This window comes from Phlebotomus argentipes, unplaced genomic scaffold (genome assembly GCF_947086385.1).
Source record: "Phlebotomus argentipes unplaced genomic scaffold, Phlebotomus argentipes genome assembly contig_46, whole genome shotgun sequence".
NCBI classification, from domain to species: Eukaryota; Metazoa; Arthropoda; class Insecta; order Diptera; family Psychodidae; genus Phlebotomus; species Phlebotomus argentipes.
In genome coordinates, this window is record NW_026776153.1 from 424,853 (window position 1) to 444,395 (window position 19,543).

Here is a 19,543-nt window from a genome sequence, read left to right on the forward strand (position 1 = left end):
GAAACACGAGGAGAAAAAATTTACAGAACCAACCAGAGAAATTGTGTATTTTTTCAAGACACACAAACGAGATTTTGAGTGGAAGCGTATTGTTGGAAAAGGGCAGAGAAGTACTCTCTAAAATCTCTGGATACTGAATTGTAAGACGCAGAGTCTTGGCTTATTGTGATGAATTAGCATGAATTTTCGCGAAAAATAGTATAAAATAATTTCACAGAGAGTAACTTTAAAATTAGACTATGAGTTCGCAATTTTGGACTTTGTTACCCGAATCTGAAGTGTATAGCGTATCCTAAATGCGCCTTAAGCTCTCTGGAACCCACACTTCCGGATGGAAATGCCGGGGAATTGAATTCCTTTTGTGTGTGCTCTGCGCTGTCGCTTTTAATTCTCGGAAATGTTATATCAACTAATCAAAGAACTCCGCCATGGGTTATCTCGTTTCAGGGAAGGCGTGGGCATTCCCTGAAATTCGATAGTTAATAAAACAAGAGGCGATTAGGGGCGTCATTTGAAGGAGTTGAATGCCCCCTATGACGAAAAGTGTGGTCTTCTTTCGTAATAAGATAATATTCACCGGAACCAAACCTCTATTTGTTTAGAGATCGCTCGAGCAATTTGTTCGCCCCGAGGCGATAATTTAGCAAAATGCATCGTTGTTCATCTCAAAGGTAAATAGTGGATGGAACAGACGCAGGGATTGTGAGTGGAAAGTATGGGTAGAAAAATGCAAGCAAGCCGGAGAGATGTGCAGAAGGACTGGAAGCGTGAAATACAATACATTTGTGTGTTGTGAGTTATTATGATAATCGTCGAGATGCATCAGCATAAAATTGAATTAAATGGGTACATTTGATACTTCTCCCTTTTGGTCTTAACACAGTTGGGATGCTGAAGTATTGCAACCCTTTTGCACTTGATGAGAGAAATTGTGAAGAGAGTGAGTGAGAGAGAGTGGAGAGACTAGCAAAAACGATCAAGTATGTTGCAGATTTACTTGGTTGGATTTCATCCCCTACGAAGCATCCCTCGCCCTTCGCTGCCTCGGCATCCCAGCCTCTCGCCCTCTCTCTCTCTCCCTCTCTCTCGCTCAGTCTGAGCATAGCTTCCACCATATGTGGAATTTATAGTTGTGCGGTTTACACAACGATGAAATGTGAAATTTTAATCCCAACCAAAGGGTTTCTCTCTCGTCCGACTGTCCTCCCGCCCCATCTTCCGCCCCAGCGCCGTCCACAAAGTGTGTATCCTCCGCCTTTGTACGTAATACTATACAGTCCGGTGTGCAATGGTGAAAGTATCCACCCGGTTGCCACAAATCAATTATGTATAATCCAATTTGAGAAGTTGAGTCGCGCCCAATGTCCAACTATTTCCACATTTACACACATTTTCACACACAACCTACAATAAAGCCGACAAGCAGAAGGGGATCCCGACTCGGGCACACTAATAAAGCGCCGTCCACAGGGTGTCTTTAAGGCTCGGCTTTCTCTCTACCTGGGCGTCAGGACATCTTTAAATTTTGCATGCACAATGCCTAAGATTTCCTCTTTGTACTCTCGAAATACGCCAAACTTTCATCAAAATCCGCCCCATAAACTAAACATCGAAAGCCACATTCACACAGCTCGCTAATGCGATTTAACATCAATCAACTGCAATATCAATATCAATCATTACAGCGATAATGCACAAATTATTTTATGGCTTTTCCATGTTATTGATTGTACACGCGAAAAACACACCACTCATTAGGCCTCCGCATACATGAATATTCAAAGATGAGCAAATATATACTGCTAATAATGCAAATTACCTGGAGTTCAAATCAAATGGTTAAACTGGTTGCTAATGAAGAACCACATATATTTTCTAGTAAATGTTTGAAATTTGCCACAAAAATCAGCAGCCTGGTAATAACCAGAAAATTAACATGAGCTCTGCGCTGAAAGACAATTTTATCGCTTTGCGTTTTAATGCTGTACCGCGCGCGCGGTTTCCATTTTCGCACAAAAATCATGCGTGTGTCAACTATTGCGATACACTCTGTGATAAATATAAAATTTATAGAAAGAGAGATACGCGAGTAGTTTAATTCATCAACAATGCAACTCTCAATTAATCCTATTAAAATTATATCGCAATAATTGCTCACATCTCGTTATTGATGTTTTTCGCGCGCGCCGTGTATCAATTCTGATGCACAATGCCAGCGCGCGGGTCAAAATTGAATAAAACTACTTCAGCAGCAGCAGCAATAGTTTACAAATCATTCACGAAGAGACAATTTCCATGGGAATCCTCTCTTGTGCGAGTTGAGAAACATGACACACGACATGGACTAGAAATCGTGGTGAGAAAACCTTATGGATTATATTTACCCCCTGCATTTCAGACACTTTCGAGCGTCTTAAGTGGATTCCCGATAAAATGCTCAACTCGAGTTCGTTTTCCCTTCACAAGTACGGTCAAAATATTTGGATATGTTCGTCACACTTTCGCTGCCCTTGCCAAGGAATCATTCTCCACATAGCCTTGCGTCGTTCCGTGGGAGGGCTTGAGTATCCCGTAAAGGGACGTGAGTCAATATTAAATAATAAATTCAATTGATGGCTACTTTCGGGCATAACTCCACTCAATCGACTCTCGCTTGTCGCTGGCCACCCAATTGTTCCAACCCCGTGAATACACGGTGGAGGCATTTAAATAAATAATGGCCAAGAGTGCAGAAGGAGATGGAATGATGATGGTGCCGTGGCAGATTCACATAAATTCATATTGTATGTAGTTTTTTTCCTTCCATCTCACTGTATCATTCCACTTCAATTTCCCGTGTAATCCATCTTTCCCTTTGTTAACTCCTTTTTCCATCCCCGGCGCGCTCTTGTGCTCTCTTATGCGCCACAGCACACACAAGGGAAAATGTATGAATTTTCTATTGAATATTAATTTACGTGTGGTACGCGAAAGTTAGTGTTTTTCTGCCATCTCTCTCTGTGCCGTCACGAAAGGTCTATATTTATCTAGAATCGCAATAAATACGGCCATGAAGACAAACATTTGCGGGATGGTGGAAGAAAAACAAAAACTTTTCTCCATCATATTAAGTCGATATTCCTCGAAATTATGATGCTCTTTGATCAACAAACCGTTTATCAAAAGAATCGATTGAATTTGATTTTATTCCTTGCTTCTTGTCTCGCTTCTCGCCATTTTTTTCTCCTTCTTCCTTTGGCTCTTCTTGTGCCACTTTTTTTGTGTGCGCCTGAGAGCTTTATGTGTTAGACTTTTTTATTGCAATATCAATTCATAATATATTTCCGGATTTGCTTTTTCGCGGATTCGATTGTAAAGAGAGACAGGAAAAAGGGGCTCGAAGACGATGGAACAAATAAAGAGTACATAAAATACGCGAATGAAGAGGAAAATGGTGAAATAAAGAGGCATGAGGAGAAAAATACGACGAATAATAGCTCCACATTCAGGACATTCACAATTTAGTCTTTCACCTTCTCAATCTAACCACCCTTTCTCTCTCGCCACCCCATTCATCCTTGGAGGTGGAGCGAAAGTGCTGAAAAGGAGTGAAACTGGGTGGAGTGAAAATGATGAAGAAAAGACCCGCTGAGGAGGAAGAAACGAAGGAAAATGTTTTATGAATTGTTATTTGAATAATTCTGGCAATTTTGACAGTTTTATCGTTTATTCGTGTGTGCGTATATAAAGCAATTGGAAAATTTGTGGTGGATTTATATTCTACTGTATTTACATTGTGTATGCTTTCCCGAAGAAGTTGAGGAAAAAAAAGAGGCTAAATTTATTTGTCTTTTATGGATATATACTTTGAGCAATAGTTTCTGGGAGGGAAATATTTTGCGTGCACCCTTGCAAGTATACATATAGACTCGCTAAGCGACTTCTCACAGTTACACTCCGTGGCGATATTTCACTTACAACACTTTCTTTTGCAGAAAAGTCCCTTTTGAAATTCAGTAAAAATCCTTTGCATGTTTACATTTTTTCCACAAAAAAACCATGCACATGTTCATGATATTACGATCAATGTATATTTGCGTAAAAAGAGTCATAAAACTTTACAAAACTAATAAATTTCGCACTTCACCCAAGAGTGAGTCGCCGTCATTTTATTGGCAAAGGGATTTTATAGCAACATTTTATGAACTGAAAACACCTTGTTTGGCCACTCACGATGCATCGTGAATCTACCTTTGTATCACTGTCTGTATAGACATCAACAGCAGACTGCCGAAATATTTGCCTGATGAGGAAAACTCCACTGATTGTATTTTAATTAATTTTCATCCGAATTTCATTTTCCTTTCAATTTCATTCTCTCTCTCTATCTATGCTCCAGACAACACTGAAAACACACGCCCCACTGGAAACTTTTGGCCCGCAACAGTGGCGTGAATAGAAAATGTGTGGGGGGATATGAAAATTACCAGTAAAATACCCACTATACAAGGATAGGAAGATACAAAATGATTCAATTTGCAATAAAAATTCCACAAGTGTGCAAAAGTTGCCACCATTTTGCCACCCCCGCGTCGTGTGTTTGGGAGAAAAGGCAAAATCGGGCGGATTCAGCGTCATTTTCTCTCTTCCACATAGAGCCCAATATTATTGTAAAAGGCGGCCTCGTACTCTCAACTTTATTAGATATTATTGTATTAAAACCGAAAATTAGACCTTCGCTGGGTGGTGAAATATAATTTAATGTAAGGGCAATATTGTGTGTGTGTTTCAAATAAAATCCAAGTACATTTCTCTCCCGTTTTTGCACACAGCAGAAAGTTTTTAAGCAACTGTTGGGCTCATTTTTGGCAGCCCGAAAGAGAAAAAAAAGTGCCCGCGATGGAAAAATTCTCCATGGCAGTGTGAAGCCATATGAAAATTTTCCATGGTTAAACTGCAATTTTTTCTCCTTCTCTCATTTTCCCAAACAGTGAATCTTCTCCGGGGGCCTGAATTTATAATAAACTCCCCCACTCCTTTAACCACCCACAAAATACTCTCTTTCGACGATGTTTCTTTTTTGTGTGTGAAAAGAATGGGGTATGAAAAAAGTGTGTTTTTTTTCGCCACCCCTTGAGGAGCTTGAGCGAGAGACTTCAAAACTCACTCCGCTGCTCGCCTCATTTTACCCCATTTTCGTGAATTTTATTTCAATACAGCCCTCTCGGCGTGTCTCCTCCCCTTTCCCGCTACATTATAGTGATCAAACTTCCTACACACCACTTTACACACTCACATGATATATTATTGAGTTACTGGAATGCCATTCGGGGTAAAAATGAGCGATATGACGGTGTAAAATGTGGCAAGAGTTAAATTGGATTTAATTAGGAAGGAGAATCATAAAATTTCATTCCCTTCTCCCAGCGTTTTTTTTTCCCTTTTGGTCATGGTGGTTAAAATAAAATGTAATTTATTTACTTTGTTCCGCGCGCTGTATGCAAATTCGCCTCGATGAGATTAACTTCTTCGCACACTGGATAAATGAGCACTGAAGCTGCGTTTTTTGTCACACAATAAATCGGCTGATTCAGCTGCAGGCTTAATCTCTGACCTGTGAACTGTTCTCCAGGATATCCTTCGCACTTCCTTCTCTGCCCCTTCACTGCACACCTCAACTCACGACACTCGGGGCCACCGTATGGTACCAAATTCGCCACCTCCCCACGCTCTCGAGGAGGCTCTGCGAGGGAAGTTCCTTCGCCAAATGAGTCCGACGTGGCGCAAAAAGGCTAAATCTCTCAGCAACAGCCCCCCGTAAAATATTCAATAATTCCTCCGCCAGCCGCCTCCACTGTTCCCAACAGATTTACAACTTACAATTTAAAGTACGCCGAGAGGAGGCGGTCGATTCAACCCCACTCTGTTGTGCACTGTTGCCCAGCAGTTTTGGGGGTGGCACTGCGAACAGGGCAGGCAAAGAGAGAGCTTCTCAAACACACACAACGCACTGGAATTGCCAAACGCGATGCACCCAACGAACACGACTGTCGACTTGAGACTGAAGTCACTCCGGCTCTCTGCGGCCGCACTCACCTCGCCATTCTCTCGCGCTCTCACGAGGATGAGGCTCTCGCCGCCGAAGAGCGAGAGAGAGAGAGGCTACGTTATCGCCTGGAAGTACAATATGGCGCGTCCCTTGCAAGAGTGCAGCATGGGAATAAGAGATTGGAAAGACTTTAATCTTAACATTGCTCTAAGTATGATTAGTGGCTTCTTTTAGTTAATTCTTAATTTGACTGCACACTGAATTATCGAGAATATCACTATAATTTACGGATTATCATTGTTGGTGATTCCTGAACGGAATCTTAGAGTTGAATTCAAGATTCGCGTGGCACTCTAAAGTGATGTTATAGCAATCTTTTGTGTGCAATGAAATGGCTAATTTACACTTGTTCAATAAATCGTTGCACATCCAGATCACGTGATCGTCACGTGAATAAATTCAAAAGATACAATATAACTCTTAACTTCTGAATCATTCAGAGAGTCATCTCCTGTTAAAATTCAATTCAAAAATTATACATTCATGTATTCATTTTGATAAGAGCACGCTATGTCTAATGGATAAATAAACCGCCAGCATGCCAGCCCTTGCGCGGCTAAAGAACTCTCAAAATTCTTCACGCCATTATGCTTTCACCGAGAGAATTTCAAGTCGAATTTTGTGTTTATTTTGTAAATTTCTCGATTGACTCCTCTTCAGCCAAGCCACTCACGAATTGACCTTACTCACTTGACCGGGGCAGAACAAAGCCATCAGCCAGCAAACAGAAGTGCGTAAAATGAGTCTGCAATATTGATTTGTGTGTACTTCAATGTGGTGGAAATCAATGCTCATATATACGCTTTCGGCTTTCCCTCGCGGGCGCTCTGTTAGACAAAAAGCAGTAATTATTGTGTGAAGAAATCCCACGGAAATTCAGGGGTTGGCTCTGAGTGGCACCCTTGCACGGGACGAGCGGTGTGTAGCCGAAGGGATGAAAGGAGTCCTGTGAGTGCGCGTGAGAAAGAGGCAGCGCAGCGCAGTGAGAGCCTACCTTTTGGCCCAAAACTACGTGTACCGAAGAGGCCGGGAATCCGTCGTCGGGAGAGAGAGTGTGCCAGAGAGTCCAGGAGGTTCTCCCACATGCGCGTCTCTGTGTGGGTGTCAAAGTTGCAAAAGCTCTCTCCCCCCTGAAGATATACAGCCGACACAAAGCAACAATTTGCAAATTTCCACATAAAGCACATAAGGCAAACTTTTTAATTATATCAAAATCTTCGGTGAAACTTTATTACTCTGCACAATTTATAGTCGCATTTTTTGCCTCTCCACCAAAGTCGCAGGCTCTCTCGCCCAGAGTCCTTGAGTGGATCTCGCACGGATATGTGTGGCGAAAAATTTCATATAAGACGCCACGGTGAATGAAGATGAAAGGGCCAGGGATATTTGTAAAGGAGGCGAACCCCTTGATCTACTTAAGCGCGCCGCACACAGCAAAATGCGGGACGGGGGAGGTGAAAAAAAGAGCTTCGATGTGGAGATAAATAGAAAACTTTATACTTGATGCCACAGAAAGCCACACGGTTTGAACTATATGGGGCTTTTGGGGAAGCAGCACAACTTTTGCCAAAGTCCAATGTGGAAAGCGTCTCTTGATCGCCGCTCTCTCTCTCTCTCTGTCTCTCTCACCCTGCCCTGTACTTTGTTATCTTTCGCACCACCCTTGTGGCTTTCTCGCATGGTCTTTTGTACCTTTTGCCACAAAAATTGATTTTACCTGGCTTTGATTTACTTTCTTCACCCCCGCCAAATGCCATTGATGGCCACCCTCTGCTCGAGGGCGGGCGAACAAAACCGCACACAGGTGAACAATCTTCCGTGCTGTGTGCGGTTTCGGCAGCATCAAAATGCAGCCCCCCGCGTGTGATTCCTCAGCGCCTGAAGAACGCACGGACAAAAGCGAGTGAGTGGCGAAATCCGAAAGGCACAAAAATGCTGATTGAGGGGTTCTTTTTTTTCTGCCCACCCAGCTGAGGAAGGGCTCCGCATTTTGCCAGTCGATTTGGCTCGAAAGTGGAGCCACAGATGCCACAACCGAAATGGGCCTGTCTGATGCCTTGCGTGCCAGTGTGGGTGAACTGCGAGGGGTGAATTGATTGGCCTCGGCGTTGCGATGACACAAACGCGATTGCAGAATTCAACAGCATGAAAGCTGTGGCCCCAAAAAAGTGTATTTAAGTCAAGCGATAGACTGAAATTTTCACAGCAAAGAACATGAATTGATTGGTAAAAGTTGTAAGAATTGATTAATGCCGCAATTAAAGAAAAAAAACCTGTTGATATATATGTATACAGTGTGCTATTTTTTTTACTACAATTTTCTGTTTTATTTCATGCCCATGATTTGAAAGAGTTAATTTAAAGTGATGATTTATTCACGGCTTTATCAATCATTTATTGTCTGTAACAATGTGAGAAAAAGTAGTTTCCAATTCACTGGATAATACTTCCGATAACGTGTCATTTCACCGGTTAGCCTCGCACCCTTATATATCAAAATGAGTTGTAATTAACATTTCGACAAAAAAAGCTCGAAGCAAGTTGAGTGGGTTGAAATGTAAGTTTAGAAAGGGTAAAAAAAGAAGGGTAATTTCTCTAATAGCACACTATTTGGGTCATTTTCAGGCCCTATCATTGATATAAAAGGTAGCAATTGATTGAGTTAAAAGGTGACATTAAAAATATTCACTCACATCCAATGAATAAATAATGCGAGGAGTGAAAATTCAAAAAGCAAAAATATGTTTGAGTTTCCCACTCGTCATTGATTATTGATGATGTTTGATTTCACCTATCGTTTGTCGAGGGTTAATATATTTTATTGCATTAATTATTCAATTGCCTCCCAATGTGGAAAATCACTCGATGCTGGGCGACAGAGTTTTAATGAAAGTGCTAAGTGATAGATTTTTGGCCATTAATGTCCGTGATGGACGACCGGAGGTGGGCCTGGAGGGTTGTGGCAGAGGTCGAACGCCATCTCCTTTGGCGTCTTAATTGAATACATCCTTGCACGTGTCCTTTATGGGCCCGTTGTACATACGCTCATAGTGCATTAGATGTTCTCTGCAAAATTCTGCACACACAAATGGACCCTTTCCCCATCCAGTCACTCACACACGGACAGGACTCTACAGGGCACAGGGTTGCCACCAAAGTGTGCAAAGGATATCTGTCCAAATTCCAAATCACCTACTGAAAACTGTGTTCAATCTGCGAGAAGAGTAGATATTTTAATCCTGACGTATCACTTGAAAATTCACCTTCTTAACAATTCAGGAGGCAAGATGAAAATTGATACAATTTTATTAGCAACCCTCGAGTGTTGGAAGAGAGCAGGGCGACGGCCTGATGTTTGATTACAGATGAGGATGAATGAGATGGTGTAAAATTCACAAGCCGAGCTCAGCGTGTTGAGTGAATTGGGCGATATGAAGGGAAAATGTGTATTTGGATGTTTCGGCGTCGGCGCTCTCAAATATTGATATTTTCATATAAACGCCCTGTGTTAAGTGCGCAAGTTGTCTCTCACATTTGTGGACAGCACGCGGTCATAGCCGGCTCTCGTTGCAAAAGTCAGGCTCTATTGTCCCTGCGACTGATTCCCGAAAGTCCTCAATATATTGGTCACACTTGGGACATTCTTCCGTCCCTCCACATCACCGCACAACTCCATTTTTGCCGAGCACTGCAGTGGCCGAGCTTTTCTCCCATTTTCACATTTCACCCCTTTGTCTGCGGCGCTGCCATTGTTCCCACAGCGTCCCCATTGGCACTCACCCTGATTGTTTCCCAGATGCAACCCCCAATTTCCAATCAAACGCCACTGAAGAAACCCACTGTGGACACAGGCAGTGAATCGCAGCGGAGAATCTCTCATTCATGTGAGCTCGACAAACACGCAAATGTCTATTTCGAGCGCATTTCATTCATCCTTTCTGCTCTATCAAGTTCATTAGGGAGTATGGAAGACTGTTTTATGGGTTTCGGCAAGAGCAAAAGAACCTCGAAGCGCTGTAATGAAAGCAGAGATAAGCGCAGAGTTTAGCATATGGAAGGTGGAATTCTTACACAACTTCTTGCAGGCGTCGTTAAGTTCTTTTTTGCACTCATTTGCGCGCCCGCCTTTCCATATGGGACAAATCTCGGCATAACATTATCGTGAGGAGCGAGAGAAGAACTAGTTCTTGCACATTCCGCGGGGAACAGTGTTAAAGAAAAAATTCCCTATGCAATGTTGAGTTTGTAGACAGAACGAGGAGTCTAGTAAGTTATTCAAAGAACTAGAAACAGTAGAAATTAATTTACTTTTCACGAAATATTATGAAGCTTTTTTTGTACTTCACATCATTTCAATGAAATAATAAATAATCCATTTCGTTTATTTTGAGTTTTATTCTTGGAATTGATATGAGCATAAAAGAAATTAAGAGACGAAATACGTTTGTTTTTAATTGAATTTCTCTGAAATTGATTTTCATTAAATTCTCCGAATTGCACTTGCAAAATGTATTTTCATAATTATTTTTCTTTTGTATTTTCGATCACCAATAAAGTATAATTCAATCAATCTACGCAAATGCCATGAATATTCACTGAAAGTTCTCACAAAATGAATCATTAGCATATGGCATAATCAATTAGAAATTTCTCTCAGTGCAATTTCTCGGGTGAAATTTAAGAAGTTCCAAATTCAAGTCGCGCACATTAGAAAGGACGACGAAAGCGATTCCATGACTTGGCGCTAAACTTTCACTGGATTTGATTAACCCACCCTGCCGGCCGACCCCCCTCCCTTCCCCCCCCTAGGGCTTCTGTGCACCATATGAGCGATCAAGGGAGCAGCGTATGCACCACACGAATGCTTCACGGGGGAATTGCAAGTGGCAGGCAGCGAACCCATAATTTAGGTTCATTACTTTCCAAGATGAATGTTGGTGGCACCTAAAACACTTTGGGTGGGTGTTTTCGGGTGAGGGTGGAGCGGGCAAGATGAAAAGCACTCGGCAGTCGTGGGTGTGGGTGTGTCTCCATCACATTTTCCATGTACATAATAATTATGAATTAATTTTATATTTAGATTAATACACATGAAGAGTGCGAGGGTGGGCGCCATCGCACTCCAATGTTTCATAGCATTTGCCACGAAGGGGACTGTCGCACGAGGACTTGGGGGATGGATTTCTGAAGAATTTTCGGGGGTCACACACAGAGTGAGAGGCATTTCGTCAGCTTGAGCTTCTGGTTTCCCGTTGAAATTCATACTCAGGAGTGAAAGTCATGGTGGTAACTTTCAGGAAAAGCTTCTCAAGTATCCCCTTTTAGCGGCCTCATTGCAAATTTCACCCCCATATTTTGGCTCTCTGTGATAAATTCATGCTGTGGCAAACACACAGTGTAAAGCAAAAATTCTCCACAATATGGAGCTGGGCTCTTTATCTTTACTGCAGAGGTAAAAATAAAGCCAGCCATGTTGGAGATAGGGATCAAAATTCCTCACAAATTAAATATTAACACGGACAAACAAGGAGTGGAAAGTTGAAATTTTGAGTGAAACCCCGTGAAAACAATTGTGACGCGCGGCTCCTCGTGTCGCGTCAGGCAGCAAATATAATATTGCTGAAAATTTCGGGAGGAATATACTCATAAATTACTCGTGTAATATTCATTTCACCCACTCCTCATCAGAGGGGGGCTCAAAGAGTGAAAATGAGCGAAAGAGAGCCACACAATGTGTTGCTAGTTAAACAATGCGCTCCAGTGTGAAAAACAGACGGCAGGGAATTTCATCAATTCATCACAAAACCCACATTTTCCGGTCTGGGAATGGGAAGGAACAGGATGACGCTCTGATGAGGAGGGTCGCCACCCTCGAGAGAAGCTCGGGCGGCAGGCCCACCCCACAGAAAATGAGGTGGCAAACTCCGGACCCACGCAGAAATATGTCTTTCTCCGCACAACTATAGGACAAAACTTATAATACACATCGAAAAGCGAAGCAAAAGAGGGGCGCTTAAATGGCGAAGGAAGTGTCTTGTGGTGGCGCAGAAGAAAGGTTTCTATTCTTTAAAAAAAAGCCCACGGGAGAGCCGACAAAGACGTATAAAATATAAATGGGCTAAGAAAAATTGTCCCATTAATTTTCATCACCACCCACTATACAAAGTAACATCCCCACCCCTCAAAACACACACACACACACCAAAATCCCACTAATGATAATGACTGAGAATGAGTGGAAGCGCAAAAAGTAGCGGAATGAGGTGTATTTTCGGTAGGAAAAATTGGTTTTTCCTCAGCGGTGTGGGTAATGTTGCGCGCCACCCCTAAAATACACTCTATTGCGCCACTGGATTTGTGTGAATGTGTGTAATTTATTATAAATTTGATTGAATGCACCCACAAGGCTTGCCTCCACATCATTCGCGATCTGGCGCCCCCTTTCACTTTGCTCTCACTCTTGTGCAACACCGAAGAGAGCAATGCTATGAACCATTGATTTTTCAATTAGGCGCAACCCTCCGTCAGGAGTATCTCTTCAGCATCACTGTATCAATAGAATGCCTTAAAGTGACATCTAAGCATTCGCAGAGAGCCGTTTAACACTGTGTGCTTTTATGAAAAGTGATAAGGATTATTTATAGTTTATTTTGTCATTGAATATCTGAGCATGAATTCAATGGATAAATCGTGGAAAAAGTTGAGGAAAAAGCATTCTAATGTTTAAAAAAAGGATCGAAGATTCAAAAAATGTCTTCACTCATTGCGCTTTCAATACACATTCTAGATCATTTATCATTGAGTATGAAGTGAAAAGTATTTAAAAATGTGTGCGAAAAAGCCTTGTAAACTTTATGAACATCAAAACTCATTGAGAATTCTTTGAATTATATTTATTGTGGTTTTTTTTCTGATATCCTCATCAAACTGCTTGAGATGAACGGTCAAGGCTGAATGCCTACAATGTCTTCCCGGTGCAGCAGTCTGCCGAGTCTCTCACCTCTTGTCCATCCCTGCAATGGCCAGTCAATATTCACACGCTGTGCACTATGGTTTTTCGTGAGCAGATTAATTATAATGGGCCTCTGTGCGTCGAAAAATAATATTTATAATTTCGAGGCATACTTACTGAACGCTCCCCGAGGGGATGGTGACAGAAGAAAATGTGCAGCGAGGGGAGAGTTGTGTATAATTATGATATACGCATAGCAATTTCCTGCCCTCCTCGAGGGCGCCGCACAGGGAATCCGGGCGCGCGTGTGGGGCGTGTGGGGGGTGGGGGGAGTGGAAAAATCACTTGGACGTTTTAAGGTAATAAAATTAATTGAGAAAATTCTACCAGATTAATCAAGCAAATTGAGATATCGCCTGAGCATGACAACATTCATTTTCACTTCATCCAAAAATTTTTTATTTCTCAAAAGTTCTTACAAGTCAATTTATTATAAAGAGATACAATATTTTGCTGCCTTGTCGCATAGTTTTTTTTTTCTTCTTTTTAGTGTTTATATTTGGGTACCAGAAACAGTACAGCATGCTGGGTTATTATTACAATTAGTTATTTTCTACAACCTCTATACTTTGCACTAAAATAATGCGTCTTTTTCTATTAATTCTATACCGCCACAAATTCGCACTACAACTCTTTCTTTTTTGTATTCGTAGAGCTTTTGGGCAAATTGTTCGCTTTTTCTTGCAATAAACAAAAAGAAAACTCTCTCTCTCTCTCCCTCTCTCTCTCACTCCATTAAATGACATCGAGAAAACACTGAAAGTTTTATTATCCATCAAAGTTCTGCTGTGTTATATTCATAGGAGTGACGCCTCTCCTCATCCATTCAATCACTTCCTTTTCTCTCTCTCTCTCTTCACCTCCTCCTCCTCAACTGTTAATATTGATTTGAAATAATGGAAAAAATTTCACTAATTCTATGCAAAGTATAGCTTGTATTTCACCTACATTTCTCATCATCCCCCATCAAAAAATCCCATCCACAACCTTCAATCATGTGAGAGAATATGAGATGGAAAAAATCTTGTGAGAAAAACAACTTTTACCGCCACACAGTTATACAAAACTTTTCTTTGCCAACTCCTTGGTGTGCGCCTCACCTCAAATTATATAAATTAATTATCATCAGAAGTCAGACCACAAATTGATGATTATTTTTTCTCCTGCGTCTCTTTTTCCACTTCGCCTTCTCTGTCTCTCTCTCACTCTTCTCTGCCTATCTTCCAATTCATTTAGTCACGTTAGATTATTATTTTAGCAGGAGAAAAATACACACATACACAAAAAAAGTTCTTTAATGCGCATCCGGATTCTTTCGCATCACCTCAACATTCATTCACACGGGGTTTATCATAAGAACTTCCAATACTTTTCACACACAAAAAATACACATATCTTTGTCAGTATAAAAAATAATACTTTCTTGTTGATAAAAAGATAAAATACAATAATTGGAAAAATATTTTTCATAAACATCATCAATAGAAAAAAAACCATTATAAAATATAGTTTGTTTTGCTGCTTCTTAAAACATGTCAAAGATAAATAACTTAAAACTTTTCATAAACCTGATGATTTTTTTTTATAATTACTTTTGAGATTCCTGGTAATTTTTCCATTTTGCTCGTCCTTAAATTAAGTAGGAACATAAAATACTATAAAAGCAACACAAAATTTCAGCTCACTGATAAACCCCATTAATTGATGTTTATCTGAGATTTGGTTTGCAATTCACGCTTCGCATGGCAAAAAAAAAATTGGCCAAAAGTCTTCTCATTCCTCCTTCCTCCTCCACTAAAGTTGTCTTTCTCTCCTGTATTTCACAATATGAATTACACACACACACTACGTACATAAATAACTCGATATATTATGTCATATTTCGCATATTGATTACTTTTTTTTGAGGATAAAACATACTTTTTTTTTTCTTTTCATATCTTTTAAATATTTTGAATGCTCTTGATAAGTTATAATATTTAAAGTTATTTATGTAGCGAGAGTTTCTCTGTAAATATATTTCTTTTTTTCCATGATCATCTTGCTGCACGCAATTTTAAAAGCTGATAATTACACAGTGCCTCAACACTCTGATTATTATTTTTCTCCATTGCAAAAGGATTTTTAACACTACTAAAAGACCCTCATTTTTTTACTCTTCATTGATTTCTCCAGGAGCTCGTCGTCCTTTTTGTCGTTTTCGGCCAATTATAATTTACTTGTTTTTGTATACAATATTAACACAAGAGTCCTAACAGTGCGAGGATGACTTTTTTCCCAAGCCAGGAATTCGCTTGTGCCTCTCTCTCTCTCTCCACACCCAAAACCATTCTTTCCCTCACCCTTATTAACATGTATACATAATATGACATGAAAATTAATAGAGACCGTACAAATTAATTCTCCTTTTGCAATTTACACGCGAAAAACAAACAAATCTTCTCGCTCCCTTTCACACATTTGGTATAATTCACAGGACGTGAAAAAATCGGGAATTTAATCAGCAAAACATATCAAATGTACAATTTTCTTGTGAGAGACATTTTCATCTGTTTTGTTGTTTTTTTGTCGTGCACAAAAAGGAGAGACGCGTTATCTTGAGACATGTTGTCGTGCAATTTCTCTTCACTTCATAGCATTTTTTTTTTGGAAAAGTGTGTCTTAACAATAATCTTTAAAGAGCGCGCGCACTTACTTGAGACATTGAGTCCGACATATTTATAATTTTCCGCCATCAGGAACATTACTTCTTTGTCATGATCTTCAGATACTCCAGTGAATTTCGAGCTGCTGCGGTCTTTGCGTCATTCCGTGTCTTTCCAGCACCCTGACAAACGGCCACTGGCAGCGTGGACAGTTGCACAAGACACTGAAAGCAATCCGAATAGGTCTTCTCCTCAATCTCCACATAAGTCACATCGAATTGGTGCTCCGAGGCGATTTCTTGCAGAAATTGAACACAATTTATGTCCGGAGATGAGAGGCTGGCCGACTGAAAAACACAAAAGATGGGATGAAAAAAAGCAACCATTATTTTTCAATTCACACGACGACTTTCGACGCTTTTGCTCTTCCGCAATCAAAACTGCACTTTTTTTCTTTTCTTCTACGAAGAGGGAAATAAATGAACCACCTGTAGTTTGCTCAGTGCCTTTCCAAACGTCGCTTTGAGACTCTTATGAAATTGGGCCACTTTGAAGCTATGTTGATTCGTCAACGTTGGAATATGATTGTCTTTCAAGTCAGCATAGCGATTCAGTTTCTGATTGATCTACAAAAAAAAAAGAAGAAAAGAACACACAATTTTTTTTGGTATATTTCTCCAATTGAAAAAATTATCCATTTGTCTCTCTAAATTGCATTAAATGTATTAAAAAAAAGAACAAATCAACACAGAAGTTTGGCGATCTTTCGTGGCTTTAAATCATTTTTATTTGTTTTTAAACTCATAAATTGTGTGTTTCTTTTCTCTTTTTGCCACAAAACCACAAAAGACACAACATCAATTAGAGATTGAGAATGAAACCAACCAGAAAGATACCAAGCTATGCATTGTCAGTGAGTCTCTTTAGCTCTCGAATCTTGCGCAGGAGAGAATCCCAGAAAACCACTAATCTCACCAAGACTCACCTCCTCGTTCGCCTCCTCATTGATGATCTGGTACACCTCTCTCGTCTCCGGCGGACTCTCGTGCAGCCGCGTCCACATCTTGTGCGCCGCGATGCGCTTCGCGATCTTCTTGCTCTTGCCCTGCCCCACCTCGCGGTACTTCAGCACCGTGCACGCGATGGTGAACTGGCGCTCGTGCGGCAGCCCCACCTCCATCTCCGTCTCGTACGTCGGCGGTGGCCAGCGACGAGCCATGCACATCTCCTGGAGCCACCCGATAGGATTCCCCATGACCTTATCGTCGAAGCCACTGGGACCCAGCGACGTCTCGAGGCTGGTGGCCTCGGTCTGATCGCCGCCGTGCGATTGCCCAGTGAGCTTGTCGATGAGCGCCTTGGCGGCCGCGTGCTTGGCCTCCTTCTTCGAGCGTCCGGCACCCATCGCGTCCTTGTCGTTGAACGACACGCGATAGCGAAATGTGGGCTCGTGGATGGCACCCTCGATCTGCACCAGCTCATAGTTCGGAGTGATGCCGCGACGACTCAGCAGCTCCTGCAGAATCGACACGGGCGTCTTCATTGGCATGAACGATATTTCCTGCTGAAGATAAAGTGATAGACAGAGAGAGAGAGAGAGAATTCATGCTTTAGTCCTCTTGTCATTCAACTGAAGTCAATAGAATACAATCCAAGGAAGTATTGACGCAACATGAAATCATGATTCTAATTCAAGACGGACATTTTCTGCGCTTTGGAGCTTTGTGTGAATCTTGAAAATCTTTTTCTCTGATAAAATTGCAACCAAATCTCATTAAAAGAAAAATCGAAAAACCACTTAACATTCCCATTTAATTTACTGAAGATTAGTGATATTTTTCGCACAGAATTGTGCAATTTTTCTTCTCCGCTAAGCGATTTATCAATGATCAGATTCATTAATTTGTGAAAACAATGAAGCCAAATTGGCATTTTCCAGGCCAATTTACAGAACTTATCATGCACGATAAAACTACAATACTGTTTCTCTGGGCTATTTTTACGTTCACTGCACAAAGCAGTGACCTCAGGATTGACCTTCAACTCCCGCTCGGTGTCATGAAAAACTGCCCGTTGCGCGTCCGGACGTCAAATCTTCCAATTTGGTGACTTTTTTGGTTTGGATAAAAACCGCACTTACATATTTTCGACTTACATTCTTCAGCGCCTCTTCGATGCTGACGTTCTCCGTGGGAGTGGTGGATCGCTGGTTCCGCGAGAAGGTCTTCCCCTTGCGATGCTGCGGAAACGTGGGCATCTGATCCTCCGCGTGAACCGTCGAGCTGCCCGAGCTGTCGCTGATACTCAGGGCCTGCGATGTGTCGTCCGGTGAAATAGCCATTTCAGCCCTGCGGAGAAAATCACGCCAGAGTGCAAAATATTACCATCTCTTCATTTCTCGATTGATCTTAAGTATCTCTTCCAGACATTCTGCAGTACTTTCGGAGAAAAAGAGGTGGTAAATTGAGTATTTCTTCAGTTCTTTTTACTAAGAGAAATAATTCAATGCCGGGCCGCCATTGCAGAGGAAAAGATTTTCCACCAAAGATTTCCACAAGTTCCCTCAAGTATCACAGTTACTCACCGTTTCTTAACGAGATCAGCGAAAGAAGATTTCACTGGTCGTAGCGACAAAGTATTAAGTTTTTTAGTTAGATTCTTAACTCTTGTTCTTTTTGGATTTGGCATGACATGAATTTCAAGCCGCACAAAATTTTCCTCTTTCGCACCGCGACAAAAACTGACAACCACAATTCGCATCGTCCACTCACCAGAGGCGCTCGCAGCAGACAGGAGGAAAACACCTTCGCAGATGTTATGAAAATTGCATTTTCACGAGATTTTCTATAAATACATTGTTGGAAATGCTTTTTTTACGCAATTGATGGGATGAAGTGATCGTAGTAGTTTCGTGTGTAGTCTAGCATGAGGTCTTGCATAGCGGCTGGAACGTAATTTGGATTTCCCTGACCGCCTTCAATGGTTCCATTAGCAGTGTATCGCATAAAACTCGCCACCGTTGTTTCAGGCGGCAGAACAGCATTATCTTCGATCATGCAGCAGTCTTTGAGGACACAGCGTCGCCCAATCACCACGTTCTTTCCGATGTGAACATAGGAGCCTATTAAGGCGGCTGACACGACTGAGCCCTCGCCCACGAACACATGGTCGCCGATGTGAATGGGAAAGAAGGCAACACTGGAAGTAAAATGTGTGAAGTCAGTAAATAAAACGAATTAAACTTAAAGAATGCCAATAAACATCTACCCTTTGCTAAACTGCTTATATGGAGGCCGGATGACGGCATCTTTGCTAATTATGCAGTACCTTCCGGTCCGGACATTGGCCAAATCGCCACGGATGATCGCCCCGCTCTGGACAATCACCTTGCCATTCAAAACAATGTTCTGCGACCCACAGAGCACAGTCTGGCGGCTGACCTAAGGAAACAAGAAGCGTTTATGGGAAAAACGAGCAAATATGGGTCGCTCCTTTACCTTATTTCCAGATGCCTGTAAAGGGGAAGCAATTGTCAGAAATGAATAACCTCAACACTAATAAAGTTCTTGCTTACCGTCTCCACGTACTCTTCTTTGTTGTAAAATGTATCAGGGACCTCCATCGTGAGAAAATCGGAGAGAAAACACGGTGAAAAAGTTTGTTTTCACAAGGAGGCTGTCAAAAAACTGTGACTCAGCGACAACAGCGCCTCCATGTGACAGGGCACGGGAAAATATACATGTTCGAAAGTTTTTTCATCGATGTCGTATGCTTGTCTATGGACGCATAAGACAATTC

At 41.5% G+C, this 19,543-nt stretch overlaps 3 protein-coding genes across 7 annotated transcripts in view; all 3 read right to left on the reverse strand.

Moving 5' to 3' along the window:
• LOC132262378 (discoidin domain-containing receptor 2) overlaps nucleotides 1–5,591 on the reverse strand; it is a 67,015-nt gene extending 61,424 nt beyond the window's left edge. Inside the window, exon 1 of the mRNA XM_059761645.1 lies at nucleotides 5,461–5,591. The gene's annotated coding sequence lies outside the window, so the exon portion shown is untranslated. The remainder of the gene's footprint in view (nucleotides 1–5,460) is intronic.
• A 7,891-nt stretch (nucleotides 5,592–13,482) lies between these two features.
• LOC132261784 (interferon-inducible double-stranded RNA-dependent protein kinase activator A homolog) lies at nucleotides 13,483–18,490 on the reverse strand. 5 transcript variants are annotated; one of them, XM_059760783.1, is made up of 5 exons: nucleotides 18,330–18,490; nucleotides 17,901–18,093; nucleotides 16,731–17,306; nucleotides 16,234–16,371; nucleotides 13,483–16,092 (listed from the first exon to the last, which is right to left on the reverse strand). In XM_059760783.1, the coding sequence occupies exons 1-5, from the start codon at nucleotides 18,431–18,433 to the stop codon at nucleotides 15,844–15,846; spliced, it is 1,260 nt and encodes a 419-aa protein (XP_059616766.1). In that variant the 5' UTR covers nucleotides 18,434–18,490; the 3' UTR covers nucleotides 13,483–15,843. The 5 variants fall into 5 exon arrangements, with proteins under 5 accessions (XP_059616766.1, XP_059616755.1, XP_059616747.1 ...); XM_059760772.1 differs by having other exon boundaries at nucleotides 16,731–17,309; XM_059760764.1 differs by having other exon boundaries at nucleotides 17,886–18,093.
• Nucleotides 18,491–18,560: 70 nt separating this feature from the next.
• On the reverse strand, nucleotides 18,561–19,456 carry LOC132261766 (dynactin subunit 5). The gene is made up of 4 exons (XM_059760732.1): nucleotides 19,320–19,456; nucleotides 19,243–19,257; nucleotides 19,013–19,185; nucleotides 18,561–18,943 (listed from the first exon to the last, which is right to left on the reverse strand). The coding sequence occupies exons 1-4, from the start codon at nucleotides 19,365–19,367 to the stop codon at nucleotides 18,619–18,621; spliced, it is 561 nt and encodes a 186-aa protein (XP_059616715.1). The 5' UTR covers nucleotides 19,368–19,456; the 3' UTR covers nucleotides 18,561–18,618.
• Between the last annotated feature and the right edge of the window lie 87 nt (nucleotides 19,457–19,543).

What these genes read in the sequence shown, in the direction of transcription:
- LOC132261784 (XM_059760755.1), bottom strand. Translation starts at nt 18,433, where the DNA reads ATGCCAAATCCAAAAAGAACAAGAGTTAAGAATCTAACTAAAAAACTT. An exon ending in GCTGATCTCGTTAAGAAACG is followed by an intron (nt 18,094 to 18,329) that starts GTGAGTAACTGT and finishes TTTTCTCCGCAG; the next exon opens with GGCTGAAATGGCTATTTCAC. An exon ending in AGAATGTAAGTCGAAAATAT is followed by an intron (nt 17,310 to 17,885) that starts GTAAGTGCGGTT and finishes CTTTATCTTCAG; the next exon opens with CAGGAAATATCGTTCATGCC.
- LOC132261766 (XM_059760732.1), bottom strand. Translation starts at nt 19,367, where the DNA reads ATGGAGGTCCCTGATACATTTTACAACAAAGAAGAGTACGTGGAGACG. An exon ending in TATAAGCAGTTTAGCAAAGG is followed by an intron (nt 18,944 to 19,012) that starts GTAGATGTTTAT and finishes TTTTACTTCCAG; the next exon opens with TGTTGCCTTCTTTCCCATTC.